The following is a 14,967-nucleotide window of genomic DNA, read 5'->3' on the forward strand; positions in this document are numbered from 1 at the left end:
ATAGCTGCTTGAGATACATGTGTTTTGAACAAGAGGAAAGTGTGACAGACAGAAACACAGCCCTGCTGGCCCCCTCTTACCCCAGTGACCCTGGGCTGTGAACCACCTGGAGCTGCATGTGGGACACTCAGAACACCCAGCAGTTTGTGGAGCTGCGGACGCATCTCACAGGCAAGTTTTACATGGAGCCGAGAGAGGCCATTTTAAGGAAAAAACCTACATAATTCTTCCCAACAGGCCTTGTACCCACAAACCCGGCAAGTCCTGCCATGCTATGACAAGAATAAATGTGTTTTTAGAGGTAGAGATGGTTTTGTTCACCTCCCAACACAAGGAAGTGGTCATGAAAGTGGGACAGGTGAGGGCTGGGACCTCATGAGAAGCCCAGTGGCCACGGGGTCAGGACAGGGCATGCCCCATCACGGTGCAGGGCAGACAGGAGAGCAGCCACAGCTCATCCAGACACAGTGACACGGAACAGGACGCAGAATCTTAAGTGAAGGTGAATGCAAAGCCAGACCACGGGGCTTAATCAACGCAGCTCCAGGCCGTCAGAGGAGCTTGGAAGCAAACTGCATGAGGGGCCGAGTGGCCTTGGCCTCATCAGGAGTGGTAATGGGAGCAGTGTCTGAGTGCCTGCAAGCTCCTGTCTACCCACACAGGACCAGGGCCGCCCTCATGTGTGATGCTGCGGGACGGGGCTGAGGGATCGCACTTCACAGCTCTGCCGCCCACCGGATGGCCCCCTCACTGGGCCACAGCCTGCCAGTGGAACTCCCCTCCGATTTGCACCAGCACCTCCGACAGGCCATAGAGAAAGGGGACTCCGAACGCAAGCAGCTGGCACATGAAAAAGGAGTCCAGAGGGTTTTGGGCCACTTGATGCCCGAATGAAGAAATGTTGCTTTGGAGGTGCTGGCTCATGCCCTTGGCCTTGTCACAGAGGCCGAGGGAGTGACGCGCCACCCAGCCAAACAAGGAAGTGAGGCTACCTGGGGTTCTCTCAGTCGAGCCGGCCACGGCGTTGGCCCGTCCGTTTGCGTCTGTGGTGGGGCCATCCTGCAGGGGTCCTTTGGCCTCCTAGGAAAGTTCATGAGAAAAACAAGAGTGGCTCTGACTGATGCACTCAAATCCTCAAAGCCCCAGAGACACTGACAATCTGACAGGCTGGTTTTAAATTTTGTTTATTTATTTTTAAGAGACAAGGCCTTGCTGTCGCCCAGGCTGGAGTGCAGTGGCGTCATCATAGCTCACTGCAGCCCCGACCTCCTGGGCTCAGGCAATCCTCCCACCTCAGCCTCCTGAGTCACCGGGAATCAACGTCTAGTTCCACCCAGGTGCACCTCTTCCTGCAAGTCCCTCTGCGGGCAACAGAAGCCCTCAAGGGGGACTGACAGGCAGGCATGCTGACAAGGTGGCAGCCATGCTGAAGAGACTGCTGGGTTCACCTTGGCAGAGAGAGGTGGAGAAGCCACCCTCATTAAAGAGAGCATAAGAAAGGAAAAAGTTCTCAAATAACTCACAGAATGAGTGAAAGGCCCCGTAGGCATGGCGCCCTCTGGCTGTGGGGAGTGAGGGTGGGGTCACCGAGGAGCAGAGGGATCCTCCGGACAGAGTCTCTCTCCCACTCTGCCCTTCTGGGGGAGGCTTTAATCATGTGGAACATGAGTGGGCATCACCCCAGTGGCAGGGTGTCCTCTCAGAAAGATGTGTGTTGACAAAGGCAGATGTCTATGCAGCTGAGACGGAGAGCTGCATCATCTCCTGGGTCCCACTCAGGCGGCAGGTGGAGCCTTCACCTTAGTGAGGCAACCTCAGATCATCCATGAAAAGCTGGTTCCCTCCCCACCTGGGGTGCCACTGCGTCTTGGGCCCTCCCCACTCCCAGGAGAGGCAAGGCCGCCGGGGTCTTTGCACGTTGGCCGCCCCTGGCCCATAGCCACACTGCTGCAACACCCACTGCTTCTCCCCCACTTACAGGACGGTCACCATTACCTTTCCAGACAGGGGAGCCACCGCTGGTCTCTTCCTTTGTGCGTAGCCAGAGAGTCGATAGCAGTAGTGTGGCTTACAGTAGAATTTACCTGTGGACAGCAAGAGGCAGGGACAGAGGCGATGAGCCAGGCACCGATCCTGAACGTGCCTCCCTGGTCTCAGCCACTCCTTTCCATCTCCTCCAGCCTCAGGAGGCCATCAAGCCACCCAGCCTTCCCTGGGCTCAGCTTTCTGGTTTACTGGGAAGCCAGTTTCTCCCAGTAAACTTTGATTCTAGCCCTCCTCTCCCCTGGCCTGAACGGGGTCTTTTCCTTTGGGAATGTGAAGGCCATTGAGCCATCACCCAATCAGTGCCCAGAGCGAAGATGTGAGGCCTGTGTGGCAGGGCCAGCAAACAAAGTGGCAGTGTGTGAGGAACAAAGATGTGGTCACATGAAACGCTGGGAGTAGCATTGCTGGGGAAAGCAAGAATGAATACAAGTGTGGGGTGCAGGCTGCAGGGGTGGAGGCGTGGAGGCTGCAGGGGTGTGGCATCGCTAGGCATCGGCTCTGACAGGCCCATCTCTGCTGCTCCCCCTCCTGCACCCTATCCCTCACCCCCTCCCAGTCCCCTCAGAGGGTCAGGATCAGCAGGAAAGGACATTAGAAAACAAAACATACTGCAATGGACTATAAGTAGGATGGAACAGAATAGAATAGAATAGAATAGAATAGAACAGAACAGAACAGAATAGAACAGAAATGAAACGAAACTAGAGTGTACTGTGGCGCGATGAGAATAAAACATTACTTCTTGGAACTTGCAGCTGTGTCTGGGTCTCAATGTAATGTGTATCCCCATGGGGAGTGTGGTCAGAAAAATCTGAACAACACTGGACTTGAATTTCCCCATGACTTTGGTAATGGAACTAACCCACAGAGTCATTTTTTTACTCTCACTTAAAGAGTGAAGACTTTTGAATCTCAAGTGATAAACCCTACTATAAAAACTGCTGAAACCGAAGTAATCTCATTTCACTCTCCTCATTTGTAGAGACTGCTTCTTAGACAAATGAGCTTCCCTGATCTCAAAGCTACAAGAGGACCTAAATGTCAAAGAAAATAAGGGTAAGATGGCATTCTTCCCTTTCCTTTTCCCTGATGATCTGATTCTTTCTTCTTTTCCTTCAGAGAAATTGACTTGTTTTACCTGCACTCCCTATCCAATGCTGAATAAATCTATTAGGAAGACACAGATTTTAAATACTTTTCATAATGCCTAGTATACTTTCTCAGAACGATTCACTGGCTACTGGCACTTGGTCAGGATGCAGAGACTCTACAGTGGTGACACCTGACCCTGACGGCCAAACGCCCGCCAATCTTACCGCCTGTTTCTCCACCAGGGGGATGGAGCCATGGGTTGTCGCCTGGAGCTTGGCCACAACTTCCTTTTCCATCTGAATAAGCCACTCAGCTTTTGTACATGTTGGCTACCAATAATTAGGATAAGATAAGATGTACGAGTGCTTGGATCATGTGCTACTTGTTTTGGTCTGTTTTGTATCTCATTCTTTAAGAAATACCCTTCCCTCCTCCATGAGACTCTGACAGGGGTTGGCAACCACGTGGCCTGAGCTTCCACCACCAGTCACACATGACCCAGGCCACTCAGCGACTCACTCCCTTCACCCCACCCAGGACAGGGTGCTCTGGGGACTGGCATGTGGCTAAAGGCAGGCTCACTGGAGACGTTATGGGGATGCTGAGGGAGGTGAGGGAAGGGGCAGCCCTTCTCTGAGGACTGCTATCTGGCCGGAAGCTGTAAAGCTAAGGCTGCAACTGTAATCTGCACTGGGTTTCTATTACTTGTAACCAAGAGCATTGCTTCTTACAGTATCAGAAAACTAAAATGCTATCATGGCTTTCATTTCTTCCTTCTATTTTTTTCCTACATCAATTTGCTTGTTTTTGCAAAAGTGGAATCCCAGATCTTAAACTCTAACTCAATTGAACTCAACCGAATCCTCCTTGAACCCTGCTCTGGTATCCTCAACTAATAAAGAAAGGAGGTTTACATTTCAGAAACAAGACCTCCAAGGCTAATCAGAAAGTTCCAGCAACCTGTGTTCTCTAGGAAGGCAGTACAGACGATGCGAGGAACGTGAGCGCTAAGCGTGATCTCAGTTCCAACACCGTCTCAACTGCTCAGCAGCCGTGTGAACTCATCTGTCTTTTGGAACATGTCTCCTCCCATGGAGATGAACACAGTACCCACTTCATAGGTGGAGATATTAAATGAGGTGGCACAAATCATGCGCATCTCCCCATATCCCTTCCCAAACTCAAGACGATGGCACTTTTTGCTTATTTAAAAAAAAAAGAAGCTAATTTTAATGTTAACATTTGCCAAGTGCCAGACACTACTTTAACTGCTTTCCATCTATCAACTCATTTAATCCTCAAACAAGCCGGTGATGCAGGTGCCATTAGTTTCCACCTCTTCCTCAGGGAGGCACAGAAGGCCGAGCGACCTGCCCAGCGTGTCCCCCAGTCAGTGAACCGCAGAGGCGGATGTGGTCCAGGATGCTGGAGCCAGAGCCTGCACTACCACGACACTACCATGCCTGCCTCAGTGGTAAACCCAGCCTTGCTAAGTTTTTAAAAATTAGCTACGAATTGTGGGTGATTCAGTCAAGTGACTTGATTCTCAATGGTCCAAATTAAGGATCCTGATAACTGAATACGGGAGTGACTGGAAAAGGGAAATGGAGAAAACAGATGGCCACAGGGCAAACCCAAGGTCAAGTGGGCCGTCCATTCATTCACTCACCCAGGTCTGAGTGCCACTGTATGACAGCCACCGATCTGAACACCGAGAGCCCCAGGCAGGCAGACTTGTTCTCCCGAGATGCATGGGTAAGATGACACAGTGCGAGCCCTGCGTGGAGAACCACACGGGCGCACCGGTGCCTGGGCAGCTGCCCTCTTTCAAAAGAGCCAGACCCCTCTCTGAGGAGCGCCACATGGAGATGTGGGCCACGTGCAGCTCACTCTGTGGAGACCAGGGGGTGTACTCCAGGAGAGGACACAGCAGAGCCACGTCCTAAGGAGCAGTGGCTTCATTACGCTTACGGGATGGAAAGACACTGGAGCAAAGAGAGCAGCACACTGGGGGCAGCTGACGGCAGAGGCTGGGGCGGACACGCAATGCTCTCTCCACCTGGGACAAAGTTGTGGGCTCTGTCTGCACGGCAGTGGCTAGGACATTGGTGAGTTCCAAGTCACACCTTTTAAAATCCCTCCAGTTGCTCTGTGGAAACAGACTGGGGTGTAACAGAGGCAGGCATGGAGACAGTCTCAGGCTCGTCACTGATGAGGGCCACCCTGCACACACCACCTGTGGAAGTGGTGTGTGTCTCTTCTCAAGATGACAGGGAAGGCCTGACACTAATTTAGAGTCCTTGTCTTAAGAGCTGGCAGCGATCACAAATGAGCTAGTGCTTTGCAAAAAAAAGCACAGCTCTGTGTTTGAGCAGACGGCATCCTCGAGAAAGAGCTGAAGACAGAACAAATACCACCACAAGTAAAACACGGGGACATCTTCAAATATGATTCTTAATTTACTAGTATGGAGTTGGCAGCGGGCCTGGAGTCACAATCCCTGAATCTCTGCCCTGGAATGAATCTTAGGTGTCATTTGGTGCAAGCGAGCTATTACTAGTTGTGTCAACTTGGACAAACAACATGTAAGTTCTCTGAACTCAGCTTCCTGACTTCTGATTACAATAATAAAAAGAGTTACCTAATGGGGTTGTTGTGAGGACAAAGGGCGTGATGAGTTGGGGCCCAGCACAAGGCCTCGGTTACTTCCTCATGCCACAACCTCCCCAGCTTATTCTTTGTTCTCTGAGCCTCTTCAGTTAGACTTCTGAGACACTCGGCAACTTGGATAAAAAACAGGCTAAAACTTCAGTGCCCCTAAAGTTCCTTACTGGCTGTAGTCCATCTGTCCTCTGACAGATGAGGGGGAGGTCTGTGGAGGGGCTAAGCTGATGAAAATTTTAGCTGGGTTAAAATTTGGGGAGCTGGTTTAGAACGGCTGTCTTCTCTGCTCCAGTGTTAAGAATACTGCACTCAATCAGGCTGGCCTCATCCTGTCCCGGCCTCTCGCTGCCACCCGAGGTCCTGCCAGGTGCGCACGTCTGCCCTCTACTCCGCCACCATACCCTTCTCTCTCGAAGTCTAGCCAAGGGTCAGCGAGGTCATTCCAAGCCGCTCTTGAACTTCACAGATTTCCTCCTCCCCGCGCGTCTACAAAGCCACAACCTAGGCTGTGCACCGAGCCGTTTGCTGCATGCACTCGTGTCGCCTGCTACTCCTCATGGGCCCCATCCCCACAGGACCGTGAGCTCCTGGAGGCACACACTACACTTCCGCATCTTTCACAGAAGGCAGCAAAGATGCACACACACCCATGGGCAAAAGTACCCGCAGATCAATCAGCTGTGCCTTGCAGCATCTTTTTTCCGGGCAGACTCCACGGTGAGAGGCTAACTAGAACACCCTGAGCATCAGGGACAGCTGAGCGAGGTTGGGTGGCTCCCTCTGCCAGGCCCCATCCTTGAGATCAAACGCGCTATCCAGAGAGCGGGTGTGTGGGAGAGGTGGAACAGAAGACTTGACAGCAAACCATCTGCCTGCCTTATCTAAACAGCATCCTAATTCTTCCACTCTTCCCCGACTCAGAGTGCTTTTTACCAACACAGTAGAAGGGCCAGGCACCATGCAGGAGTCAGTCTGTCTCGGCTCACCTCTCTGGGCTCCTTCCTTGCTCCTTCTGACAGAGGTGCCCGTCTGTTCAGCCTCGGGACAGCTGAAGTGACTAGGTCCTAATTGCATGGCATCCCTCTCCTAGATGACATCACTGTATGATCTCACAGCCACGCAATCTTCTATCAATGTCAGGGTCTTTATGCCACCTTATAAAGATTACTGCCTCTCCTATTAATCTAGGCCCCCTCATTACTCTGGAATCTATAAGACTGCCTTCCACGAAGTCCCTGCAGCATCCTATAGGAATGGGGATGGGGGTCATCAATGCAGGGTCCTCAGATGGCGGCCAGCCTGCCTCTGCCCATCATGACGGCTCTATCATCTGTGTGCAGAATTCTCTACTGTTTACCTCAAGGTCTTTTCATTGTAAAAACTGGCACATGTTGCCAAAGACCAGGCCTTGAACACCACAGTAAATCAGATTCAGGCCCTGTGCAATGGTTCACAACCCACCAAAGAGAGATCAGACGGATGCCAGAGAGGCGTTAACACGGGCCACCTTGCAGGCATCTCCAAGAGCAAATGTCTGAGAACCCAGGGGCCTGGGACCCAGTTCCAACTTGCTGTCATCATCAACCTGAGGCAAAATATGTGACTTCTATGGATGTGTAAGTCCCCTTCTGTAAAGTAAAGACGAAAACCTCATCTTGTGTTCCTTTTATCTCAAGTTCACAGCCTGAGGTCAGAACACAAGTAAGTGTCCCTGAAGTCAGGGAAATGACTTGGGTAAACGCATGCCATTCTCATCAGCCTGGTGATGCTGGGAAATATTGATAGTAAGAGTCTTAGAGAAAGAGCGGTGGAGGGAAAGCGGCGAGAAAGGTTGGGAGAGGCACGATGGAAAAGACGCACATGGAAGAAGGCAGAAGGGGCCCGAAGGCGCCCAGCTCAGATGGAAACACTGTCCAAGCCCAGTTTCTCCGTGGGACCTGAGGCGTGGGGTGTCTCACCATCCTCGATGTCGTAGGCGTAGGCCGACAGGCGCAGGGTGGTGGCGCAGTACTCGCACTTGAAGCAGCTCCGGTGGAAGAACTTGCCCTCGGCGCTCAGCCTCTCCATCACGTAGACCCGCTTCTGGCAGAAGTAGCACGTGTCGCTGCCTCCCAGGTTCTGCGGGAACTCCTTCTTCATGGAGCCCTGCAGGTGGCGGTCGGGAGGAAGGGGAGCACCTCAGGGAGTGCCGCACGGGCCCTCCTAGAGGCACAGCCTGGCGAGACAAAGCCAACCCTCGCTAAGTGGTCTGCTTTGAGACAGACTACTAACTGGCTATGGTCAACCGTGCTCTTGGCTCTGCCACAGAGTGACGGCACCACCACGGTCACTGCCTCCACGCGCTGACAAGGAACACTGGGCACAACCGCGAAAGCCCAGGTCAGGCTGCCGCGGACGAGGGAGCCAGCATCACAGTGCCTCACACCAGACTTGAGTAATGCTATGATACAGCCTGGCGACGCTGGGAAATACTGATAAGAAAGAGTCTTAGAGAAACAGCAATGGAGGGAGAGGGGCGAGAAGGGTTGGGAGGGGCACGATGGAAAAGACGCACATGGAAGAAGGCAAGAAGGGGCCCGAGGGTCCCCAGCTCAAATGGAAACGCTGGCAGAGTCCTGTTCTGAGGGTAGCTGTATCTGTATCTATTCAGTGCTGACGTAGTTCATGTGAATATATGTGGGTCCCTGGACTCACACAACTACTACTGCAGTCTTAGAAATTTGGTTATCAAAATCCAGACAACCTCAAAAGCGATTACTGCATGGCATACATGGGCTACACAAGTTACAAGCGACTCAAGCACACAGGTGTGTTTCCCACGGCTGTGCTGCGTCTAGCTAGACAGTGCCTGGAGACGTCTCTTACCAGTTCCTTCTTGTCTAGAAGGGCTTTGGGTGGTTCTTTCCTCTGAAGCTGATTGGCTATCTGCTCAGCCAATGAGCTCACTCCGCCCGTGTACATCTTTATATACTTCTATTGGTTGAAGGTTACAAAATGACCAGAATGAAGGGAAATGAGAAGGAAAAAATACATATATTAAGAAGACATGGGAAAAAAAGAAATCTCTGGGAAGTGCAATTTGAATACAAGGTGCAGCAGCAAACCATGCCAACACAGTGCTCACAGGCAGGGAAACCGGGTGGTAAGAAAAACATCGTGTCAGTGTCCACACAGGGGTACCAGCACAGACAGGACCGCTGCAGGGAAAGCATCTTCCTCGGGAAGAACTGGGTCTCTCCCATCTCTGTGGACTGCACAATTCCAGGCAATAGTGGTAGAAGGCAGGGTGAACGCGCACAGAGACAGGCAGGCAGGGCCTGGGTCCTGCGCAGCTGGGCTGCGTTCACAGAACTCGAGGGGCACCCCCATGCACGCAGCGGTGCCCAGGCTGACGCCGCCTTTCACAGTCCAGGAGGCCATCTCCTCACTCAGAAGGAGTCATGCTCGCTCCCGCACAGGCCGCCTCCGTGTGGGTAGCGGACGTCGCCATCTCTTCCTGCTTCCTGATGCTTGACCCTACAATGCCTGCCACAGGCAGCCAACGCTCCCAGGCTGTTTTGGAAGAAGCCTTCTCAGCCCATTCTCCCTGCTGATGGTATTGGGGGTCTGAGGGCAGCATGATGAGGCCCGTGTGGCCCATCCAGGTGCTGAGGCCAAAGCCTTCTAGACTGGGCTGGGCGTGTTGGCCACGAGGTGTGGCCGTGCAGCCAAGCTGCTCCATCAGCCCAGGGAGGTGGGAATGTGTTCTAGGCCAGGAGGGATTACTTTAGAGGCTGAAGAAAGGTAAGAGAAAAAAACCCAACCAACTCAAGCCTCCTTCTGGCAACACTGAAGAAACCACAAGAGAAACTTCCAGGTCTCCATTGTGAGCCGCCCTGCTCACAGCTAAGCTGGCAGTGAGCCCTGCCGTGACCTGTCCTGAGAGGAAGTCCTCTAGAGACTCCCACACCCAGGTCACCCTTCCATGTGGAGATGGCCACGCCACCACGTGGGTGGCACTCCTCTCATGAACTTCATGGAGGAAGGGGGCTCCCTGCCCCCGGGGGTCAGACCCTAATTCTGACTCAGAAACTCACCACGAGCCATTATCCTGGGGATGCCAACAGCCCCCTTAGGGCATGGCCTGAACGGACAGACGCATAAGGCCTCGTGTGAGGAAGAATCACAGAAGCACCGGGCAGGGGGAAGCAGGCGCTCGGGGGACTCACAGATGCACACATGAGGAAGCCGTTCTTGTGGTTCAGCTCAAGGCTCAGCTGAGCTGAAGAAGCAATTACAGTTTTTAATTCAAAAATAAGATTCCCAAGGATTGGTGCCATTTGCCCATTAACTTCACAGATTATACCTATTAGTGGCCAAGACAAACGCGTGGCTCTTAGATCTAAACCTTCTTTAGGCACACTAAGGAAGCTTAGGCTTGGGACCGACAGACACCAGGCAGAGCTGAGCAGATAACTTAATAGCTGACACTGAGGGAGCAGAAAATGGCATTTCTCTCATTCTGCAGCAGACACAGGGGAGGGGAGTGTGGGCCAGATGCCAAGTATGAGGCCAGGACACCAAGTCAGCCCTGGGCCCTCACTGCTCAGCCAGGACCTTTCTCTTCTGAACTAAACCATCAACCTCAGCAGTGACAGTCTGGGGCTGCCCACGCAAAGGCATCTGCCACATTCAGTTCTCAGCAAGTCGGCAACACTGACGAGCATCCCTACAAGAGAGGTGAAGGCTCAAGTTCTACTTGTTTCTGGCATGAAAAGTGATGGTTTCCTTCTCATCCCTCTTAAAAAGTAGCAGAAATGTAGCAATTGCAGGATCGATCCCGCTGCACACCACGTGTGCATATGCTACCATGCACATATGCCGGGAGGTCCGGCGTCAACCCAGGATGGGAAATACCAACAGGAGTGGCAAAGAGATCTTCCAATCTCTCTAGAAACTCCCCACAACTGGACCAGCGCTACTTCAGGTGACAGCCGCGTTCATTCCTCACATGATGACAACAGGCAGCCAGAACACTGCAGGGTTACCCTCCACTGAGGTGGTTTAGTTACACGGCGGTTCCTACTTTGTAACACATACTATTTTGGAAGACATGTGAAGTTAAAAAAGCCAGTGGCCGAAAAACGTTTATTATTATTTGATATAGTTGAAACAGCATCAAAGCCGGTTCACATCGACAGACCTGGATGTGTCAAACACAGTTGGACGAAAGCCAGCAGCCACTTTAGCTGAGGAGTGTGCCACAGCCCTCACACACCAGACCGACATACGCAGACAGCAACACATGCAGCCGGCTCCCTACAGGAGACAGGCCCAAGTGAGGAACCCTGCAACCTCCTGGGGCACATGACACTCGCAAAAGTGAAGTGAGTGGAGGCTGCAGAGGGCAGAGTTTTAGTGAGTCCTAGGCCATGCTACCTGTCGGAGGGAGTCGGAGGAGGGAGAGGCGGGGCGGGCAGAGGAACGGAGACTAAGAGAAAGCTCCCACTGGTCGACAAAAAATCGACGAGGAGGTTCGGGCTCTGGCTATAAAATACAAGATGGAGAAAAACAAAATTAAAGGAAATGTTAAGTCACACACTGACCTCTGAACATAAGATGATTGGCAGTTGTACACCCTTTTACTCCAGACCTTTATCTAAATGCCATGTGTACTAAAAAAAAAAGTAGCTTCCAGAAGCATAAGTGGCCCATGCAAGGCTTCCGTTTTGCTTTTATCTGTCCTTCCCTCATGCTTGCAGCAGAGCATGCCCTGGAACGCAGTCCCGCAGCTGTGGGCCACCCAGCACAGCCTCGCCCTCCCTCTGTGTGGGTAAGGGGGGGAGGGAGCGGGGGTCTTGTTGACTCACATGCTCTGTGCTCTGCAGAGAGCAACCCCCGGCCTGAGCTGGGATTTCTCCTGGGCAAAAAGATTCTCCCACCACCCCATCACTCCACTGGCCTTAGAAGTAGCAGGCAGTGGAGACAGCAAATCTAGAGTGAAGCTTGCTCCTTCTACAGAAGGGCCAGAAATGCAGCATCTCTTCCTTCCACTAGTGCTCAGAGAGGCTCTTCTTGCCAAGGAGGCAGCTGAATTCCAAGCAAAGATGAGGAGAAAAGGCTTGAGCCCAAGTCCTCTACAGATTGCACATAGCACATGTAACAAAACTGAGCAAGGGTCTTCCTTAGCCGTGGGTCCATGCAGCTAGGAACCCAGTCCCCAGAGAGTGAGGCAGTGACTGAAAGCTTTGGCAACCAGTAACTGCTGAGTTTCCCACCAGGTTCAGAATGAACTATTTATAGGTGGGAAGAACAGCATTAACTCATGGTACGAGGAAGCCCTCTGCTCCTCCAACTCCAAGCCAGATCGGTCACACTCTCTACCTCAGTCACGTGCACTTCATAGCTCTGTGGAGTGGCAACATGGAGTGGCAGTTACCTGGTACTTCAACAGCCTCTGCTTCAGACACTTCGCCAGCTCCCTGGCCCTGGGCTCAGCAACACAGGCCCCAGAGGGAGCTGGGGAGGACGGCTGTAAGCACCACCCACCAGAAGGAAGCAAGAGGAAGACTCAGTAGCCTCCTGGGGGGCAGAGCGGTCACAGCCAAGGGGAGGAGTGGGGGGCTGGGTAGAGGTGGGCAGAGAGCAGGTGAGTACACATGCAGGGTTATGGAGGACGGTGGCAAAGTCCAAGAAAAGAACTTAAGTCCTCAAAAGTATCCAGTCTGGAGCCCTGCACCGAGGAGTGCAGAAACCAGCTCAAAGGGAAAAAGAGAGAATCATCTCTGCAAACTATTGCCTCCTGAGCTCAAAACCCTACCTCTTCCCCTCTCTGCACAGCAGCCCTAAACTTCAAATTGTTTCTCACTGCCAATCTCTCCTATTCAACATGCTTCCCTCTCTTCTTTTTTTTTTTTGAGACGGAGTCTCGCTCTGTCGCCCAGGCTGGAGTACAGTGGCGCAATCTCGGCTCACTGCAAGCTCCGCCTCCTGGGTTGACGCCATTCTTCTGCCTCAGCCTCCCGAGTCGCTGGGACTACAGGCATTCGCCACCACGCCTGACTAATTTTTTGTATTTTTAGTAGAGACGGGATTTCAACGTGTTAGCCAGGATGGTCTTGATCTCCTGACTTCGTGATCCGCCAACCTCGGCCTCCCAAAGTGCTGGGATTACAGGCGTGAGCCACCGCGCCCGGCCTTCCCCTCCCTTCTTTTAGGCACTGTTTCATTAAACATTATCAGTCTCTCATTAAATATCTGATCCCCAAAATGGAGGGCACTGCCCTGCTCAATGAAAAGGGCTGTTTTCCTTTTTGAGGGGACACAGCCTGGGAAGAAGGGAGAAAGAGGCTGGGCACACAGTGCCGGGGGGGGCAGCCCCAAAAAGGGTGAGCACAGTGGGGCGAGGCCATGGAAAGGGGATGGGAAAGACGCTCACCTCCAGCCCAGTCTCCTCTCCCCGACCCAGCACCAGGTTCAGGCAGCACACACACTGCCCGCTGCTAGCCCGGTGAGAGGGTGCAGGAAGATGGCACTATGATTAGCTCCTATCAGGTCCGAGGGGTAACCTAATTTACTGCTTGGCCATAAGTGCATTTCTCAAAATGGCTTTTGTGAGATTAACAACTAGAGATGACTCTTCCCAGTAGCTGCAGAGCTACAGCCACTCGGAGATCTTTATGGGTACGAACAACAAGAACAAAAGTTTCCTAAAGTAAGCCAGCTTCTTTAACTGGGCATCTCGGCTATCCCTCACATTATACGACGGCCAGCTGCAATCAGTAACTTCCCCCTTAGTTTTCAGAAAAGACTAAAGCTTTCCACGGGTACAGCCCCATTTTGCCATCACCTACCTTGCTCCCCCTCATTCTCACCCTACTGGAAAAATCCTCACACTGGTAAGAGCTTTGGCTCTCAGGATTTCCACTTCAAGATCCGTGACTGTTGAATGCCACTTGAATACTGATCTAGACCCTTTCCCTAAGAAGTCATATCTGACGGTCCAATGCTACTACTCTACCACTGGCACATATTTCGGGGGTAGAAATAGCATGGTCTTGGAAGGGGAACAGTGGGCAGAAACGGGAAGTCACTAAGGCCCTTTACCAGAACACACACACTTAGGGTCAGCATCCCATCTGAATGCCAGATGGGTGCCTGCTTTACAGCGAATGCTATTTGCACTGCTCAACACTGCTAGCAAAAAGAATTCTGGCTCTTGGCTGGGTGACAAGAGTGTGCAAAAAGCAAGGGGAGGGGGCCATCCCCCACATCCCTTCCCGCTGCCCCACCACCACAGCGTGCCCCATCTGTTTGGCTCTCAGCATCCCATGCCACGGGTTCATGCTCTTTTACCCTCTCATGGTGGGGGCTCTGCTTGCCACGGTTGTCAGCATCAAGATCCCTGTATGTCTGTTGGCAATAAAGTAGAAACTTAAAGCTCCATGCATAATGCTCTGTTTGGATATACTAAGCAACAGTGGGAAATTCAGGGGCAGAAATTCAGAGTTCAACACATATCCCCTTCCCCTACTAACTCCATTCCCAGGTAACCATAATCCCCCCATCCATATCAAATCCCATGACACAAGGCCGACCTTCTGCACAGCCATTCTGCCCCCGCCGGCCTCCAGTGAGGCCAGCTACACAGATCAATAACGAACTACGGTTAGTACAAAGGTGGAACAAGCATACTTCTTTCACACAGTGGTGTAAGATCAGAGGCATCAAATGGAAGGTTTAGAAGGAGAGGCAGGTTAAAAGGGTGACACATTCCACAACAAGACATTTTAGAAAGGAAAGGTGGGGAGGTGGAAATTGGCTAGAATAAAGGACTAAGACAGCAGTCCAGAGGAAACTCCAGAGTGGGGAGTGGTCCCTGAACAGGAGCATCGGGCCAAAGAATAATCTACTAAAGGGAGAAGTGAATGTGTTTTTGGTGAATGGACGGGAAGGTATATGTGAGAGGGTAGAGACCTGTAGGTAGGGACATGGCCTTGCTCATCTGAGGAGCCAGGAGCTGCACTCACAGGACCAGGGAAGGCTGTTTGCATTACTCTTTGGCTGGCTGAGGGTTCGCCTTACAGCCGTGAGCCGGTGGAAAAACAGTCGCAAGGCCTCTGACATGGCTGCTCCTATCCAGCACCCGTGAGCATAATGTCTCTGTGGGCAGGGGGAGGCCAGAGC

General features: G+C 52.3%; 1 protein-coding gene across 1 annotated transcript in view; it reads right to left on the reverse strand.

Annotated features, from left to right (window-relative positions):
* MICAL3 (microtubule associated monooxygenase, calponin and LIM domain containing 3) overlaps positions 1–14,967 on the reverse strand; it is a 235,057-nt gene that overhangs the window by 74,147 nt on the left and 145,943 nt on the right. The window contains exons 17-19 of the mRNA XM_025398397.1: positions 7,761–7,947; positions 1,996–2,084; positions 993–1,080 (exon numbers count right to left, since the gene is read on the reverse strand). Coding sequence (XP_025254182.1) covers positions 993–1,080; positions 1,996–2,084; positions 7,761–7,947 — 364 coding nt within the window. The remainder of the gene's footprint in view (positions 1–992; positions 1,081–1,995; positions 2,085–7,760; positions 7,948–14,967) is intronic.

Source organism: Theropithecus gelada, chromosome 10, assembly GCF_003255815.1.
Source record: "Theropithecus gelada isolate Dixy chromosome 10, Tgel_1.0, whole genome shotgun sequence".
Taxonomy (NCBI): Eukaryota; Metazoa; Chordata; class Mammalia; order Primates; family Cercopithecidae; genus Theropithecus; species Theropithecus gelada.